This window comes from Camelus bactrianus, chromosome 23, assembly GCF_048773025.1.
Source record: "Camelus bactrianus isolate YW-2024 breed Bactrian camel chromosome 23, ASM4877302v1, whole genome shotgun sequence".
Taxonomy (NCBI): Eukaryota; Metazoa; Chordata; class Mammalia; order Artiodactyla; family Camelidae; genus Camelus; species Camelus bactrianus.
Genome location: NC_133561.1, coordinates 30,530,703 through 30,550,828, shown reverse-complemented (window position 1 = coordinate 30,550,828; position 20,126 = coordinate 30,530,703). Strand labels below are relative to the sequence as shown.

At 43.6% G+C, this 20,126-nt stretch overlaps 1 protein-coding gene across 9 annotated transcripts in view; it reads left to right on the top strand.

Moving 5' to 3' along the window:
• Positions 1-20,126, top strand: part of SRGAP2 (SLIT-ROBO Rho GTPase activating protein 2) — a 235,209-nt gene that overhangs the window by 79,805 nt on the left and 135,278 nt on the right. For all 9 annotated transcript variants that reach the window (XM_010963263.3, XM_045522821.2, XM_010963262.3 and 6 more), the window contains exon 3: positions 11,003-11,195. In XM_010963263.3, coding sequence (XP_010961565.1) covers positions 11,003-11,195 — 193 coding nt within the window. The remainder of the gene's footprint in view (positions 1-11,002; positions 11,196-20,126) is intronic.

Sequence of the window (20,126 nt, the reverse complement as noted above, 5' to 3'; positions counted from 1 at the left end):
TGGGACTTGACAGGCATGCAGCACAGGTACCAAGCCAGGTGTTGTCCGGCTGGCCCACCACCAATATGAAGGACTAGAACAGCCATTGCAACTGGTCCAGCCTATCAGCGTGATGCATGGCAGGCTCTCAATAATGAGAGACTCCTAATTGTCAAAATTAACAAACTCTTTGCCCTGCTATCTTCTTTAAGTGATTTGCAGTTATTGACACCTTTGTACATTTCTTTTCATTCTCAGCCTACTTTCCTATCTCCTCTTTTGCATGCCACCTAGAGGTGTCCCCAGGCTTAGGTCCACTTCTCTTTCGTTCTACATGCTCTCTATGGGCAGCTGCATTCACTTCCATGGCTAACTTCATACTCCTGTCTACTTGCTGATGGCTTCCAGATGTCTCTTTCCTGACTTGACCTCTCCTGAGAATTCCAGACTGGAGAACAAAATTGCATTTTCCACCAGGAAGTTCCACAGACACTTCAAAAGCCAAGTGCATCTCTTGATCCTGTGTAACCATCTTTGTCCCTTTTCTCAACAACTAACAGGTGCTTGGTCCATGCTTGTGGTACTAAACCTGAAACAATGTGCCAATACTCTATGCCAAGCTGGGTACTGCACAAAATAAAATAAATCCTCCAGAACCAGCTCTCTAGGAATTTAGGGTCAGGATTTTAATATTGATCTGTTTTTTTTTTTTTTCCCTTTCAGTTGTGCTGGAGCCTTAAGTAACATACAGTCTACCATTGTCCATTACTATAGTAGACTTGTTTACATTAACATTTAAACCTTCAGCCTTTTTTGGGAGTTGATTGGTAGGGAATTCCTCGGATCTTTGACTCTCCTTGTGCTGTCCTTTGCTTTTCAAGACTCTCCCCTTGCTTTGTCCACTGTTTACAGATCCCTTTGGAACTGCATATCTGATCTGCTCATCAGGCAGGCGGACCCTCTCTTGCTTTTCTCCACCCTCCTCTTTCTCTCCACAGTCTTTTGTTTTTTAATCTTTTTTTTAATTCTTATTTTTTTATTGAAGTGTAGTCGATTTACAATATTAGTTTCAGGCATACAGCAAAGCAATTCAGTTATACATATACATACATACATACATATATTTTTTTTCAGTTTCTTTTCCATTATGGCTCATTAGAAGAAATTGAATATAGTTCCCTGTGCTATACAGTAGGACCTTGTTATTATCTATTTTATATATAGTAATGTGTATCTGTTACTCCCAGACTCGTAAGCTATTCCATCCCCCAACCTTACCCCCTGGTGACCACACTTTGTTTTCTGTGTCCGTGAGTCTGTTTCTGGTTTGTAAATAAAATTTATGTTTTTGGTTTTTTTTTAGATTCCACATATAAGTGACATCATATGATATTTGTCTTTCTCTGTCTGACTTACTTCACTTAGTATGCTAGTCTCTAGGTCCATCTATGTTGCTACAAATGGCAATATTTCATTCTTTTTATGGCTGAGTAATACTCCATTGTGGATAGATAGATAGATGATATATATTTATCTCACAACTTTTTTTTTTAGTTCTCCATACCCTCCTGAGTAAAATACGCTCACACAGCCTCCTGAACTTAATCTGCTCATTTCTGCCTTCTCACCTTTGCTCTAATAATCACAGCCCTCCTCCCTCTATCACTCTTACATCCTCCCCAGTTAAAGGCCTGAAAACTAATGCAGGCCCACCCTGGTTTATACTGATCCCCTCTCTGAGTGTGGTCTGGGGCCATTATTATTTTGACACTTAGCACGCACAATCAGATACACTTGAGTACCTTAGCATTTAGTTCCCCCTTTTTCCAATTGGATTATAAGCTCCTTGAGAGCAAGACAATGTCTTATATTTTCTCGTGTGTGCCAATGATTTGTTGAGGGACAGATCAGACCTTTGTACAGAGATGGTGTGAGACAAACATTTGCTGGATTTGTTGGCCGGTTATTGTGGTCCTTGGAACTTGACTTCCACTTGGCCTTTAGCAGTGAATCAGGGGCATCAGACTAGGTGACATTTCCCAGAGGAGCTGTTGGTCATCTCATTCCAAATCTTTAGTTTGTAGTACAAGTTAATTCTAGACTTTGTACCTCAGGAATTCTGTTTCTTAAACGTCTTGGGCAAGGCCTAGGAGTGAAAATTACTACTTTGGCATTTGACGTGGTAGTTTGGGAGCCTTTTGTCTTTGACTTTCTATTAAGTCATTTGAAAGAACCCAGGCGGCCTGCCAAGAGCAATCCCAATGATTAAAGTTCATTGAGATATTCTTGTTCCCACTCTCCCGCCTCATTGGCTTTATGAGGTGGCTTTCTGTGTCTTCACTTGGGGGCTGGAAAGTTAATGAATGGATGTCCTTTGGAAATTCTTAAGGCCCTTTTTCTCCTCCTCTTTCCCCCTGATTGATTTCTCTTTGTCTCCAAAGCTGCATGCATTGTTTTTAGGTAATGTGGGGTTAATGCAAGGGGAGGAAAGTTTCTTTCTTTCGTAACTTTGGGACAATCTGCTGCACGGGGCAGACAGTTTCAAAGACAGTCAAACTTAAAGTTTGGCAGAGAGAACTGTGGTAAAAGGAAAGCCAGAGAGGCCAGCACTCCAGTTGCCACCATCACCACCCCCTTCCTTCCAGCAAGATAATGGTCTTACCTTTGAACCCAGTGATCTCTCTTACTTGTCCAGTTTGCTCCCTACTGTATTGGGAGAGAGAGTTTGGAATCCCTAGCTTTGGGATCACTGTCTCTAAAGTATGTATTATTATGAACGATTTGTGTCAGTATGTGTAGGGGTTTTCCACTCATGGACTTCTCCTACTCATTTTGACCTCTGTACCATTCCGCCTGGATTGCTCACTAATGCTCACTCCATCTCTGAGTTGAGAAGGCCTAGGAATCCAGCCAGCAGACCTCCTCCACTCTGATCTTCCTTCTGCTCTGTTTTCATCATGATACAAGCTGTCACCAGCTCCATTTCTGGCCTCTTGAAATCCAAACTACTCTGTTAGCCTTTGGAGCTGCTCCTCCCTAGACACCCTTATCTCTGACCCGGCCCTCACGTCCCCCTTTGTTCTGGCCAGACCATCCTCCTCACAACCTCACAAAGAGGTCACCATGCTCAGATATTCCCATCCCTTGGCTTACGTTTCCTCTTCGTCTGAAATACTGTCTCCTCACCCTTCCATTTACTGAAAATTTACCAAAATCCTCAGAATACTAGTCCAAACTTCTCTTTCCTCCTGTGTTCTCTTTCTTTTTATCCTCCCCTTCTTTCCTTCCTTCCACAAATTTGGAAGCCTACTATATGCCAGGTATTGTTCTGGGTCTAGGAGTATGTTGGTGAACCAACCGAACAGTTTCTTCCTCTCAAGGAGTTTAGTCTTTCTCAAGAAGCCTTACTTTAATAATGTTAGTCCCATTGCGCTGAGTCTTAAAGACTTTTACTTGTATTTATTCTGAATTTCATGTACTTACAGTATATAATAACTTAAACATTTTATATAGCATTGAATTATGTATCTTGCATAATTATGGAAATAAATTATGGAAATAATTATATAGTTTTTGAAAATGTATTATATATTTTGATCACATTTTCACAAGATTGTAAGTTCCCTGAGAACAGGGACTTTCATGCTTCTGAATTCTTCAGAATCCCCCACTTTATCCTCTAGGATTTCCTTGTTTGCAAGGGACCAAAAACCCAATGCAAACTATTTTAAACAGAAACTGAATGAGCTAGTTTGTGTGACGGAAAGGGCCAGGAATAGAACCGGCATCTAGCCATGACTTAATTCAGGGGCTCAAGTTTCCTTTTCCTATCTCTCAGTTCCACTTCCTCCAGGTCGGCCTTCCACTTGCAGTAGCAAGATGGTGGCATCGTCTTGGTCTTGGACTGCTATTGTCCTCAGGTCTTGTAGCTCCCAAGCAAGATGGGGAGGGCAGAGGTGGAATCTGCTTTATCAAAAGCACATGGACTGAGAGTGGGGGAGAATATGGATACAAGGAAGGCAAAACAATAAGTATCTCACATCCACATATTCTGGAAGCTTGGTAACTATTTGTTGGTTGTTGTTTGGATTAACTCATGTCTGTTTCTATGTTGTATTCAGTAGGGTAAAGTGATGAGGAAAAAAGGCCATCGTCACACTCATTGAGGGAGATTATTTGCTGTTTTCTGATTTAGTAAGGGTAGTTTGATGGCCTTTTCTTGGCATCCTGACTACTCAGGGATGAATAGTAATGTCAGTCACTGGAAGATGACTTCAGTGGATTGAGGTGTAGCAAGTGAAATGAGATGAAATGTGTCTCCCTTCTCTCTGCTCTCACTGTGTGCCTGCCTCGTTTATTTATATTATTATTTCACCTTGTTTGCTATAGGCTTTTTACTTGTTTCTTCCTGACTACTCTGCTGACTTTGACGGAGGACTTCTGTCTTTGTACTCTCAGAGCACCTGGAAGGTGCTCAAATAAATATTTGCAATAAGAGTAAGAAAGAACTTTGGCGTAGGAACCCAGTGACCTGGCTTCCAGGCCCTAGATCTGCAGGTAAATAGCTGTGTGAGCTCCAGCAATTCCCTTCCCTCCCCCGGTTTTGGTTCTCACATCTGTCCACTAAAAAATTTTAAATGCCCTCCCGTTACTGTGTTTGTAGAAATTAAACCTGCAGGTAAAGAGCAAGACTTGGCAAAGCATTCCAGCATTTTGTCTCCGGGGGAACAGTTTTGAGAGGAGCTGATTACTGTTGTGATAAGAGGTCTTGGTAAGAGATACGGAGGGGAGAGGCTGGTGAAAGCCTCAATTGTCTTCTTATGTAACACTTGCTGGAAAGGTACTAGGAATTACTATCCCTGAGATGGCTGAGGTGACATCATGTGTTTGTGAAAGGCTAAAAGCAGGTGAAGCAGATTTTGTGCAAAAAAAGACTGGCAGTCAGGCCCAGCTCCCCATGGGGAACACGGGCTGATCTCATGCTTCAAGGGCTCTGAACAGACCCTGTGGGAGTGGCAGTGCTGGTCCGCCAGCTGCCAGCACATCAAGGAGAAGGGAAGGACGTGCCTGTGTCCCTCTCCTGGAAGATGGCATCTTTCTCCCGGTCTGCCTTCTCACCCTTATTTTCTCCTCAGAAATGTGGGATTCATAGGAGGGGGTTCTGTATGCCTTAATCAGATGAATTTTGAAAGAAAAAGAAAGAGGTTAATATGTTTGCATCAGAAGCACACAGAATCCTCAGGACTGCTGACGGGTGAATTCCCTGGCTGTTGTCTGAAGTGAGGACAGTTTTCAGAGGACTGCGTCACCTGCACTGGCAGCTGTTAGATAATTTAGAGTCTACGTGATTGTCGCGGTGGCAGGGCCCTGATTGTTATTGTTGTGATTGGCATCCTATTAGGTCTGGTTTTTCTTTGAATTTCATCCATTTTGTGACCCTTCGAGCATCTTTCTAAAAGGGAAATGAGCCTCCCTGTAACTCCCAGGACAGGTGTAGTTAGGATCTCAGCCTTGGCCAAGCATGAGCAAGGAGTCCACATGGCCTCAGGGATGCTTTTCTGGGCGTGTCTGCTGATCCTGGCTATGAACTCATGCATAAAAGACATTCTTTGCCAGGTTTTGATCTGACACCCTTTGGAAATGATGGAATGGTGATCTGCCAGTGGAGTTCAATGTCGTGGCCAAGCTTGCTGTCCTAAGGGACAGTGTCCAAGATTTGCTTTAAGAATATTCAATGCAGAACTGAAATTTAGCCCATGCAAGTGGAGAAACGGAGACGAAGGAATCCTTCCTCCTTTTGGTGCCTCTTTATTGGGCTATTTTCCCCTTAGCTGGCAGGATGGTATTCAGCGGGACATGCTGCTTTGGTGGGGGTTCAGTGTTTTTAATGAGATATAATTCACATACCATAAAATTTACCCTTTTGAAGGGTATAATTCAGTGGGGTGTTTTTGGGTTTTTTTTTTTTTTTTCAGTATATTCACAAGATTGTGTAACCATCGATTCCATCTAGTTCCAGAATGGTGGGGTTAAATTTTGACTTGAATCTTTGAAAGAAATGCTTATCAAAGGTCAACTCTGATTCTCTTGTTGAACTTGTTCTAAAATTTTGGTCCCTTTTGCAAGGGAAGCTGCAGTTTTTATTCAAGGGTCATTTAAAAAAAACACAATAGAGAAAGCGTCAAAGGACCTTGAAGTTTTCTTAGGCTGGTTACCTGACATCTTTTGCCTGTAACTGATGATTTTTAAATCTTTGGTCTTTTTTTTTTTTTTTTTTTTTATTCCTAGAGGTGAGATGGCTAGCTTATAGGGCTTATCACAAATACCATGGCTGTGTTTTAATAAATAATATTTAAAGCAAAAGCAATAAGACTGCTTTCTTTTCTTTCCGCTTCTTATTAAACCATGCTACATTAGGGGAGGGTTTGGGCTTTTTTTGTCCTCTGTCACCATCGCCTAGGACAGGGTCTGTATGTAATCCAGTAGGGGCTCAGTTAAGATTTACTGAATGAATGGGCTGTGTTAGGTGCCATGGGGAGGTCATTTTTGGCATGTATCACCCCAGTTCATGGTGACCTTTGTACTTGGGCTTTCTGGATGGCCATGGAATTCATTTACAGCTCTGAGATGTAGCTGCTTCTAGAAAGTGAGAGAACTCGGCTCCTTCCAGTGTAGTTCCAGGGAAAGAACCCACCAAGACCCCATCATCTCTAGCTCCCAGGAACTCTCCTCTAACCGTAAGTTGGATTTGCAGTCCATGTATGTGTGTGCATACTGGCCTAAGCACAAGATGGAACTGTGAGGAATTCCTCCATGTTTTGATAAATTGCTCCTTTCTTCTTTCTGCCCTTGTAGTTTCTTGGTAGGCCAGGGTGCAGAGGGGCCTCCAGCCTGGGCACATGGCCCAGGCGTGCTGGCAGTCAGTGGCTCATTGTTTCCTGCCCCTTATGAGGATGGACAGAAGACTGGGACTGGCACAGCTGCCTTCTTGGGGACCATTGTTTGTCTTTGCAGCAGTGGCAGCAAAAGCCTAAAGCAGCACATTTTGCCCTGGACAGAGCAGCCATTCTGTCTGGGAGCTGCAGGCCTGGGGATGGGGGTGGTTGGCGCCTCCCTTAAGAGTCTGTGCACAGACTCTGAGGGTGGGAGCCAGGGTGGCTTCTCCTTGCAGGCGGGTTGCCTCGGAGGGGAGATGCTCAGGGGTGCCGCATCACACATTAACCACAGTGGCAGGTGGAGTCTATTAGCAGAAACTCCTTTTCCTGGATTGGAGTGGGGATACCACAGTCTCACTTCCTTCAGAGCTGCCCTGTAGAGTAGATCTAGGAAGCAGGAAGGGATCCAGCCCAGTTGGGGACTAGTCAAAACATGGGCTAGTTAGTGAGTCACTGGGCTACGCCAGACTTGACCCTGGGGTCTGAGTCATCGCCTCAGCTGGAAGGTGGGGAAGGGGACTCTCCAGGGGTGGGAGCGTGAGACACAGTGATTTCCCCAGAAGTACCTCAGTGACTCCAGATTCTTGTTCTGTTTCTCTCGTTTCCCTGCCGCACTGTCAACCTCTGACAAGTCAAGGCAAACCTTCATTTGGCTTCAGCCCCACTTGCACCTAATTGTGTGACATTTTGGTAAATTACGTAACGAGTCATACTTCAGTTTCTCATCTCTGGGCCATCAGGATAATTGGGGAAGCTTTATGGACATATTGTTAAGATTAAATGAGGTAATGTATCTAAAGGCCCATCAGGGGTGTTCAGTAAACACCAGCTCTCTTTCCTTCGGTGGCCCAGAGGGGATGCCTGAGGATGGGGTGCACTTTGGGTAACAGGACCCACTCACTGAGGCACTGGAGGAGGTCAGGGTGGAATTCCATGCTGGCTGGATGCACCTTGGGGCTTCTTAGATTGATACATGTGTCTTAAAGGCCTGCTATGAAGGGCTTGTTCCTCGGACAGGACAACCATGGAGTGGTCTACCTCTGGGACTTCATGGGTGTCATGGAAATTTGCTTAGCCCCCTCTTTTTTCGGCAAAAGTGGGCATCACCCATTCTGCTGTGTTCTTTCTGCTCCCCCGGTTAGAGAGATTATTGAGGCAAAGTCTTAAATGAATTACAGGTAACTCAGAGAGGGCTGACAGCCTCATTGCCTATCCACATCCTCTCGCACATCTGTTACTAACTGGGTACCTGGAAAGCCTTTTTACCTTAAGATGCCCTGATTCTTATTTAATGGACAAGTTGTAAGTCATGTCAATGAGCACTGTGAAGCTCCTCTCCACCCAGTCTGCCCACTCCGTGGCTACCACCGCCAGCTACTAGTTCTACCTGTCAAAGATGGAAGAGGGACAGCTGCCCAAGAAATAGTCGCTATAGGGCTGTTGCCTTTAAGAGTCCCAGAAATCCCTGGCAAGAACCAGATGCCTGACATGCCCTCTGCAGATCCCTCCCCTCAATACCCTTGTAATCAGACTCCAAAAAAAACACAGAACAAGAGAGCTTTGATGAGTGATGAGGTAGGCGGCTTTTCTGAGCAGCCTTCTGTCTGCTTGAAACAATCCTCCGGTGCTCAGTTTCAGTTCAGGTGAGGTTACTGCAGGCCTGGTTGGCATTGGTGGTTGGCACAGGGGAGGTGTGGGGGCGGGGGACAGAAGGTGAGAACTGCACTTACAGATCACCTGAGATCACCCATAAGGGACCAGATACTTGTGCTCCATCCTTATACCTGTAAAAATAGAAGCAAAAATGAAGATGGGGAGAGATTATGGGCCCCCAGCTTCTCCAAGGCAAATCTCAATGCACCATTTGCCCATTGTTTCATAAAAGGAGTGGTTGGCAGACATCGTAGGTCTGTTTCTGAGTTTATTTGTGTGTGTGTGTGTGTGTTTTTAATTGAAGTATAGTTAATTTACCATGTTTCAGGTGGACAGCAAAGTGATTAAGTCATATATATATATATATATGACTATATAAAACATAACATGTTATCTTTCAGATTATTTTCCATTATATGTTATTACAAGATACTGAATATAGTTCCCTGTGCTATAAGTCGTCCTTGTTGTTTTATTTCATATATAATAGTGTGTCTGTTAATTCCAAATTCCCAATTTATTTCCACCCCCCCCTCCCATTTCTCATTTGGTAACTGTATGTTTGTTTTCTGTGTCTGTGAGCCTATTTCTGTTTTGTAAATAAGTTTATTTGTGTCATTTTTAGATTCCACATATAAGTGATATCCTCTGATATTTGTCTTTTACTGTCTGATTTATTTCACTTTGTATGATAATCTCTGGTTCCACCCATACTGCTGCAAATGGCATTGTTTCACTCCTTTTTATTTCATATCCTTTTATATACCACATATATATATATATACCACATCTTTATCCAGTCATCTGTCAGTGACCATTTAGGTCCATTGCTTCCATATCTTGGCTATCATAAATAGTGCTGCTATGAACATTGGGGTACATGTATCTTTTTTCTTTTTACTTTGCAAGGAAAGAATATATATTTTTGCAAACATTTACACACCTTATTATATACCAGGCTACACCTGTTGGCTACTTCAATAAGAGAGGTGAATGTATCTTTTTGAATTAGAGTTTTTGTCTTTTCCGGTGCCCAGGAGTGGGACTGCAGGATGATATAGTAACTCTATTTTTAGTTTTTTAAGGAGCCTCCATACTATTCTCCATAGTGGCTACATAGCTTCATTTCTTGATTTGCCTTTGCTTTAATTGCAGCTCAGATGCAAACTCTAAATTCCGCACCCCCCATCCCATGCATTACAGAGCATAGGCGGAAACCCCACAGCTCTACTATTGGGGAATGGATTTGGAGCATATGTAAGGAGAGGCATAATAATACAGATACTCTTCTTCTGTGGAATTGGAGTCACAATCACAGCCTAAGGCATTGGAGCTGAGCAGGCTTGCGGGGTGGGGAGAAAAGGGGTGAAAGAAATGACTCCATTGTGACTCAGATGGGGATCGGGACGTCATTTCAGCGGGATATGCACTGCAAGCCTTCTCTGAGCTGAACAGCAGTCTGGCTCTGGCAGCTGTTTCCTGCGGGTGCCAGGTCTCTTGTCAGTAACTGATGCAGTATTGCATTTGCGGCAGATCTGGTTGTATCTGGAGCTTCCATTGCTGCAGTTCCACAGAGGGGGTTTGCTAGCCCTGTAGGAGGATTCTGGCTAGCCAGAAATCTGCCAAGCTAGCGCTCAACCAGAAATAGTTCTAGCTTTGACACAGCAGAGGCTCTGAGCATCAGTGAGGATGAAACAACAGAGATTTAAGTGCTGTTTGTTGGTGAAAATGTCAACTTCTTGAAGACTGATTTCCATTCGGTGGTACTGGAAACTGTGGAATCTGACTGACAGTGAATGGTTTGCTCGCCTAGAAATCTGGGTGCTTGTTTCGTTTTTGATTTGCCATTATTTATTTGCCCTTGAGTATGGCTCTTTCTGTCTCCCTTAAAATATCCTGACCCCTCACCCTGCTTCATAAAGATGCAGAAAAACAGTTTGAAATCGTGGGAGAAAGTATAAAAAGTAGGGAGTTTGGGTCCTAAAGTCAAGCTTCCTGGGTTTGAATCCCAGCTCCACCACCTAGTAGCTTGGCTTCTTTAAGGGTCAGTTTAAAACAAGGATGAAAGCATTACCTACCTACCTGAAAGATGGTTGGGAGGCTGTCTGCCAGAAGAGAGCCCAAATTCTGACACTGTGCCGGAAACACAGTAAATTGCTCAATAAATGAATATTATTGTGTCTGAAGCAGTTTCTCTTAAATGATTTAGCAGATTCCCGGTTTCAATGTTCTTTCAGGATCTGGAAAGACTTGGAGAGTTTTTGGTGGTGCCTCACATCACATGGCCAGTTTAGGTTTTTTTTTTTTTTTTTTTAAATTAAAGGCTTTATGTTCCCCCGGAGGACAAGGACCAACTAAATGGAAGGGGTAAATGTCAGCATTATGGTTTTTCCCAGGGGTCTCTGTCTGACTGCCTCACCTGGCTTTGGTTGCAGAGATCCGCGCTCAGCTCACGGAGCAGATGAAATGCCTGGACCAGCAGTGTGAGCTCCGCGTGCAGCTGTTGCAGGACCTCCAGGACTTCTTCCGGAAGAAGGCTGAGATTGAGATGGACTATTCCCGCAACCTGGAAAAGCTGGCAGAGCGCTTCCTGGCCAAGACACGTAGCACCAAGGACCAGCAATTCAAGTAGGGACTCTATGGCTGTTACTTTTAGAGCTCTTGGGAATAGGGTCTGGGTTGGAGGGAGGCAGGGTTTGCTACCGGGATCCGATTGTATTTATGAAACCCATGGCAACCCAGTGACTTCGGACTGGCTGAGGGTTGAGAGCCCTCAAGGACTTCTCTTTTTCCAGATCAGTGTTACATGCAATTTGACATCCTGGAGAGATCAGAATAGATAATGAACCATGCTAATAATAAGAGCAAATGCCTTTATAGCTCTTCCAATGTGCCAAGTATGGTTCTGAAGGCTTTACATATATGTTAACTCACTTAATCTTCACAACTCCATATGTTGGTTATTGTTATATCCTCAATTAACAGATGAGTTAACTGAGTCATGAAATTGTTAAGGAACTTGCTCAAGGTCTCTCTTTCTCTCTCTGATGCACACACCCCTAGTAAATAAACAGCAGAACCGGAACTCAAACCCAGGCAGTCTCTGACCCCAAAGTCTGTGTTCTTAACCATTTCACCAAACTGTCTTTAACCAGAAGAAATGAATGTTGTAGCTGTACATCTAAGTCACTGCACAGACAGTTGCTAAGGTCACTTCCCTCTACATTTCCAGTATTTTATACCCCTGGCCTCTTCACTCTGTTCTCACTGACAGTGGCCTAGTTTAGATCTCCATCATCTTTGCCTGAATGGTTTCGGTACTTACTGTATCATCTACAGCAGAGGTTCTCAATCCTAGCTGTGCATTAGAATTCCCTGGAGAACTTTTTAAACATACTAAAATCTGGGCCCCACTCCAGATCAATTAAATCAGAATCGTTGGGAGTGGGGCCTGGGTAACAGTGTGGAATAAAATCTTCCCAGATGATTCTAAGAAACAACCGGTGTTGAGGACCACATGCTACAGCTTCTCCCCATTCTAATCTGCCTGATCCACTGTTGTCAGATTTAGTCTTCCTGGATCACACTGGGGCATCAGGCAGTTTCTCTGTGCAGTGGCTCCCCACCATCTGTGTTCTTGATACTCAGGATGTGGTCTCCCAATATCAGCACCACCTGGAAGTTAGAAATGGAGAATCTCAGGTCCCACCGCCAGATCTGCTGCAACAAGATCCCCAGGTGATTTGTATGCACAATTAAGTTTGAGAAGTGCTGCTCTGTGTGCAAAGGTGTACGCTCCTTGGCTAGGTCTTCAGGCCCCTCTGCATCTGGCCTGACTAGCTTTCCAACCTTATTTCCTGTTTCTGCACCACTATACCGTAGCCAAAGGGAACACTAACTCCACTGGGCCTTTGCTTATCCTGTTATGTACAGTTTGGTGCCCATTCTTCACATCTCTGCAAGTCGAAGCCATACCCAAGTTGTAAGACCCTTGGCAGATGCAACCTGTTTCAAGAAACTTCCCCAATTCTCCCAGAAGAGTATCTTCCTCTTCTCAATTCTTACAGCATTTTTGTTGTTGTTGTTGTTCTTTTATTAGGGCATCCAGCACTGTCTGCTTTATGTTATCTTCCCTTAGTATAAGCTTTTCTGATTCATCTTTCAGTCTCTCACAGCACCTAATGTAATACGTAATATGTAATAGATGCTCACTAAATATTATTGGAGGAGTAAATGAATGAGTGAATTTAAGAATCAATGCCGGTGCATCTTTTATTTCCCTCTATTTTCTATTTCTGTTTATCGCCCTAATAATTTGGGACACAATTTAACTTTTACAGGCAAGCTCTGATCAATGAATATGGAGCTAAGGTTAAGGAGAACATATGACACTTTCACTCTAAGCCAGAATGAGAATTTCCTCCAGATGTTTTGTCCTCAGAGTCCCTTATCTTTTCCAAATCCTGTTCTCTTTATGATAAGCAATCCTGGGAGAATAAAATGTTATTTTAGTATGTGATAAATGATGATTGGGAGGAGGAATTATTTGCTTTAGAAAAATGGTTCAAAGTTGGATTTGTTCTCTTGACAAACTCCTCCTAAGTTTAGAATAGTAGTTGATTTTTAGTGCTTAAGGACATATTAGCTAAAAATTCATGTACAGATGTGCTGAATTGCTCTGATTAAGATCACATACAAAGAATAGGGTGTTTTCTCCAAGGCTGGAAGAATTGATTTCCCCTCTGATAAAGCTGGTACCTGGCCTCATTATCCCCAAACAACCAGTAAGTATTTATTGAGAGCCAGGTATGTACAGGTATTGGAAGATACAAGACAAGTTTATTGTGTGTATCCATAGGGAGCCATGTCTGGTCGAGGAGAAAAGATTTTTAATTCAGGAAGTAATTAGAGGCTAAGGCAATAATGGTCTCATTAAGAGATCATTGGTTTTATGTGGAATATAGATAAGAGGTCAGCAATAAATCCTCAGAGATAAAGGATCTGGAATAGTCAGGAGCGTTTTCATGAAGCGAGTGGGACTTAGGCTTTAAAGGCAGATTTGTGTAGGAGAGAGCAGCACGTGCAGGAGGGAGGAAGCAGGAATGTTTGGTGGTGAGGGAGTAAAGGGGGTGGTGAGAGATCCAGTTTCATTAAAAGGAAGGTTCTTGTGCATTCATTCAACAAATGTCCCATTGCACATTGCTTGAACTTCAGGCTAGACGTTGTCCCTTGGGATGTAACAATGAACAAGCACCATCTTCCACGTGGCACTTACAACAGAAGGAGGAAACAGGCATTGAACACATCACACGGTGCGATGAGTTAAGTGTTGCTAAACGAAAGGACAAAGGGCTATAAACACTCGTAGAGGGGGCTTCGCCACTCCTTTGGCCGTCACTTTATGATGAGGTTACTGTAATAGCTTCCTGTCTGATCTTTATCCTGAGTAGCAATCTACTTATTCAACAGACCCCTTTTAAATGGCTGCTGGGTACTGTGTTCTGTGATGATTCCTACAGAGACTAAGATAAGCTCTGGAATCTTCACTAACAGGGAAAAGAGACATGTAAATAATACAATGTAAAAAGCGCTTTAGCAGAGGGATGAGCAAAATATTATGAGAACACGGATATTTTCCAAAGCAGTGGAAAATGAGGTTTAGATAAGTAGAACAGACACCAAGTGATGGTTCTTTGATAGACAAGCAGGGGGATTTGGATTCGATGTGACCACATAGCAGTGAGCCCTCTAGGTTCTTACATGGGGAGAGAGACATGAGGAAAGATGGCAGAAGAATGAATTTTTATGCCAGAAAAGGCCAAGGTGGAGGTTTCAGGGGATAATCCGTGTACAACATGAGAGCCAAAAAGAATGGAGAAGAAGGAATACATTCAAGAAGTATCCAAGAAACTGAAAAGGACGGGATAACGGATTGTGTAAAGAATTCTAATGATCAGAGGTGACCCAGTATCTCTAACCTGGTGACCTGAAAGAACTGTGGCATCTGTAACAGAAGTGGGGATGTTGTAGGAAGACCCGTTGTGAATAGTGAGCCTATTTTGGACACATTGGGTTTGGGGCACTGGGAGGCTTTTGGGCATCCAGGTGGCGAGGGACAGAAATGACTAGAAATAAAGGGCAGGATCTGAAATACAAAAGTGATTATGGAAGATATGAAATTATATGAACTCAGGAGAGAGAAAGAGAAGAACAAAGAGCTAAAAGCAGGACCCAAGGCTTGGGCACACCAATTCTAGGAAGTAGTCAAAGTTACCAGGAGGAGGGGAGGGGAGGGAAGGAAGAAGGAAATGGAGGAAGGAGAGAGGGAGGTTTTTTTAAAGCTCTTAAAAAGATGGAAGGTAAGGTGGGATCGTGTTGTCTGATGGAACTACGAGTCTTTCAAGTAGAAGATATGTAAAGTTAATCCCATCAGTTTCTTATTGCTGCTCTCCCAGGTATAAGGCATTGCGAGAGAGGCAAAGATGACTTAAATGAGCCCCAAACGAAAGAGTTGTATGAAGCATATGAAACTGCTGATGTTTGGAGGACAAAGGTGGTGCCATAGTGGCAATTTCATGTGGTACAGCCTAGTGGAAGAGGTGATGAGACACGCACACAAGTGCATTTAACACAGGCAAGATGGTTAATCAGGGAGAAGCTCAAAAAGGGAGTCCAAGGCAACATCCTCCTTTCATAGATAATGTATTCCTGAACGTGTGCAGGAAAGTCAGATGGTTGACGTCAGACCACAGTTTTACATGGAGTAGGGGGGGTTCTCTTACTATAAATATATATGTGAAAATCTGGGTTATACCTCATCTGATAGACTTTTAGCATTCTGTATCTCATCTGTAATTTTCTTCTTTTTGTCATAATTAAACTCATGTTCTGCCTGCTCAAGTCCAGTGAGCATCTCAGGCCTCCACGTGGCTGACGATCTGTAACCTTGTGTTGTTAATCCAGGGATGAGACTCTGCTTCTCAGCGTATCACTGGTAACAGCGCTTGCATTTTCCCACTTTCCACTCACCTCTGTGTTGCAGAAGGAACCAAGTCTCCGGATGTTTGCATGCACAAGCGTCACTGTAGGGACAGCCACGCGGGTGAAACTGAACTGGCCCTTGGCAGGCAGAACCATCAGGCCAGGCTCGAAATATTTGTTAGCAGCTGAAAATTGACATTTTTGGCCCAGGAAGGGCTTTTTAGGCATATCTGTTTTGGTTAGGATATAGGTTTGGCAGCTGTCATAGACCCAAATAATTGTATCTTACACAAGATAGAGGTTGATTTTTTTCTATCGTGTTGTCATCTGGGTGTTAGCCATCCAGGGCTGTGTGGAGCTTCCGTATTCCATCCCAGGAGTGTTGCCCTTGTCTGTGTGACCCAAGATGGCTCACTGTCACTGTGTCCCCATTGTAGCCAGTGGGAAAAGCGAAAGGGCAAGGGGCAGGTACATCCTTCCCCTTTTCAGGTGCAGTCTGGGAGTGGCACATGTATCTCTTCAGCTCATATCCAACTGGCATGGTTACACTGAGCTGCAAGGGAGGCTGGGAAATGTGATTATTATTCTAGTGACCAGAAAGTAGAGTTTCTATTAATATCGAAGGAGGGGAAACATGGTAGGGGACAATTATCAGCCTCTGCCGCATTGTCTGTGTGATGTTTGAGGAGGCAGGTGTATGAAAGACCATGGCCGCTATGTAAAGTGCCATAAATGCACAGAGAAGTGAGGGCTTTACCGAGGTGAAGTTCTGTGAATGGGAAATGGAAAAATAAAAGTGCCGATGCAACGTATTTGGTTTTTAAGCTTAATTCAGTGGAGACAACGCAGACGTTATAAAAGGAAGATAAAAAGATCGGGAAGGAAGCATTTTAGGCAGAGAGAATGGTGTCAGGAAAGGCACAGAGTTGGGAAAAACAAAGCTGATAGGTTACTCAGCTGTTTTGCTGTAAAGAACAGGAGTAATAAATGTGACAAACACATCAACCTGGAAAAGTTGGTAATGGACCAGATTACAGTGGCCCCTGAATGCCAGGTGACACGAGTTTGGGCTTTATTCTGCAAACATGGGAGAGCCATTGATAGTTTTTGAGCATAATTATGGATGGCTGTGCTTTGGAAAGGTAACTATGGCAACAATGCATAAGATCAGTTGGAGCAGAGAGACTGGAGGGAGGAGACCTGCTAAGAAGGGATGGCAGTGGGCCTAAGGTTAATGTGGGCCTAGACTGAAGTCGTGCCCTGGGAAATGGAAAAGATGGATCAGACATGAGGGCAAGAAGCAACTGAAGTCAAGGAAGCTGGGACAGAGGAAGGGCTTTGGGTTTCCTGGGTCTCTGGAGTAGCAGTTGTACTATATTTTCATTCAGCCAGAGAAGCGTAGCCTGGATTTCGCTGACTCGAGGGCTGGTCCCTAGAATAGTTCATTCTCTGCCCAGAGCATCTCAGCGGGCACTCGTCACCTCCCCCGGAGCTGTAGCAGCTGTTGGCCCAGCAATGCCATGAATTTGTCTCCCTGTGCTGCCAGGAGAGCAGCTGCCAGCAGCGGCTCTGGACAGACGCGTCTCCGGGCCATGGAAATTATTCAACTTGGGATGGGGTAGTTGGCCAGGGCCGAAATTGGTCTACATGGCTTCGTCCCACCCTTTTCCAGGCCAGTTTCTCAACCTGGCTAGATTTCAGCCCCTCCTACTGGGTTAGGTTGGATATTTTTATTACAGTTTTAAGTGACCGCATTGAGGGACAAACGATGCCGAACTGCTATTTTCATCTCTGGGACAACTTCTTACCCTGGAAGCCATTACTCTGTCACTCTTTGGCTTTGCTTCCTATTCTGCTTTTCTCCTGCTCACCTTTTGTCCTCTCCCACACTGCCTCAGTGCAAACACCTTCATTAAAGCTTACACTGCTCTGACTCCATTGCAAAGTCTGACCCTGTGGTCCACCCCCCGCTTCCTCCTGCAGATAGAACTATAGTGATTATTCGACCCTGTCTGACTCTGCTTTATTTGAGATAGGTAATATGGCTTCCTCTATCCCTTTGAATTGTGGGAGGACCCTGTTAATGTCTGAAATTCTGTCTGCCTGGTTTGATGAAGAGCAGAGATGTAGTACTATGTGAGGGTAGGAAGTCTTCCTAGGGAAGACGTTCTTGCATTTTCTTTGGCTCCTTGAAGCGTCTAAATGTATTGCCATTTGTTGCTAAGCCTTTGATTGTCTCTTTTAAGTGGAATCTGTGTTAATATTGCCCAGCAGGACTCTAATTGATAATGCGTTGGCTAGTTTGTTGGTTTTTTGAAATAGACTTGCTGTAAATTACCTTTCAGTCATAGCTCATTTGGTTTTGATCTCCTATTTTTAATAACTCAGTTCTTTCTTTTATTTTGAGGTAGGATTTTTTTTTCTGTTGCGTTTTTAGAGGAATACTCATACATTTCTATCCTGCTGTGTTCCTTACAGAGACCTTCTGCTACTTCATAACCCACTGCTAACATCTTTTCTTTCTTCTAGCTTTTCCTTCTCAACAACAAATATTTGTTGAACATTTTTAAGGTATTACTTTAGACTCTTAGAGGAGAGAGATCCAAAGAAGTAGAAGTATTGGTTCTTTCCCACAGGACTTTATATAATCTAGGCAAGGATAAATTATGCTTGAACATAATAACACAGATCTTCAGGGTAAGGTAATATGTGGCGAGTACCAAGTGTGTGCTACAGAAGAAATGATGACCTGTTGGTGTGTCAGGAAACTTTGAGGGAGGAAATGGGCATTTTGAACCAGACCTTGAAGAAAATGGATAGGATTTTGATAGATGGAGAGAGAGGGAGGGGGAGGATGTTGTAGCCAGGAGGAAAGTCCAAAACAGTTTTGGGGCTCAGTGAGTAGACTGGTTTGGTTGGGGTGATGAGTGTATATGGAAGAACTGGACAAAGGTAGATGGGACCGTAACACGGAGAGCCTTGTCTCTTGACTGAGAGATTTCACTGTGTACAGTAGACACTGGAAACTGCTGAACGTTTGAACAGCTAGATGTCCAAGCTGAGATACGGACCCCACTTAAGGAAGATTAACCTTAACCTTAATGGTGGCAGTTTGCTAAATGATAAGGGACTTGAGATGGTAAAACCAGTTGCCACGGGAGGTAATAAGGATCTAAATTAGGATGGGATGATAGGAATGAAAAGAATAGAAAACTGACCCTTCAGTCCATTTAGCAAGTATGTATTGTGCTCTTACCACGTGCCTGATACATGCCAGGCCGACAGATACTGCCCCCTCCACTCCTGGAGCTTACAGTCTAGAGACAGATGGAAAACACCTGGTGCAGGAAGAATCTATGGGAATTGCTGACTGATGGGATTCGGGTTTCAAGGGATCTTGGAAGCATAAAAGAGAGAGGGCTGTGGAGTTTCTTCTGGACTTGTGTGACTGGGAGATTGATGGTGCCTTTAATAGAAATACCAAAGTTAGGAGAAGGAGCTGTTTTTGAAGGGCTGGAATATGAGGAATTCAGTTTTGGGGTGTTAAGTTTAAGATATTGGAAGAATATTGAAGCTGACATTTCTGTAACTGACAGAAAATGAGTGGCTGTATTCAAGGCTAAGGATCTGGACTGTATTCAGAGCTAAAGTGTGGGTTGTTGGTAGAGATTTGGGCATATTCATAGAGAGATGATGGCTGAGGCTGTAGAAATGTTTGATTTCCAACAGTAAGGGTTTAGGAGTGTAAAAAAAAAAGGGAAACATTCTTTGTATTGTCTGTGGTACTCAGACTGCGGCGAGGGAAAAGGGATTTAAAAGATGTATTTATTTGTGCATTCATTCAATACACATTTGGGGAACCTAATTATGTACAGATACTGAGCTAGGTACTGGGGATTGGAACAAGACAATATCCTATTCTCACTAACATTAAATTAGCAGTATATTAAGGAAATACACATGGAAAGTAAATCTGTTTATTTGGCTGGCTACAAGTGTGTAACTATTGGAAGGGATGTGAGGGAGCAGGACTTAGGTATCTCAAGAATCTGGTAGACATTCGACCTGCAGTACTCCTTTCAGTGGGAGGTTAAGTACACAATAAATTAAAGTGAAATTCTTGTAGCGTCCACATTCTTGGCCTTGGGCCCCATATTTGTATGTGCACTGTGTCTGCAGGTACGACACCTATCGTCAATGGATTTCTCCTCTGGAATTGAGTTCAGAGTTGTTCATCAGCCTCACAGGTTAGCACTGGGTTCAAAAATAGTCATTTGACCATGGAGAATATTATAGCTGTGATTGCAGATCTGAAAAGGGTGGAGGACCAAGAAGTTCCTCTTTGAGCCTGGGGTGACTTTGAGGAGACAAGTAGGAGGAAGCAAGAAGCTTCCAGGAGGAAGAACTCCTTACTTCCTGGGACCAGTGGGCCACTCACTGATTTTGGACATATGTGGGAGCTGTTTGTTCCTTCAGGGAAGGTGTTGCCCAGAATTAGCATCTGGTGTTGAGCAAGGATTGACTTCCCTTTGCCATGGCTCAAGCTGCCTTTATTTAGAAACTAACCAGGGTCCCTTG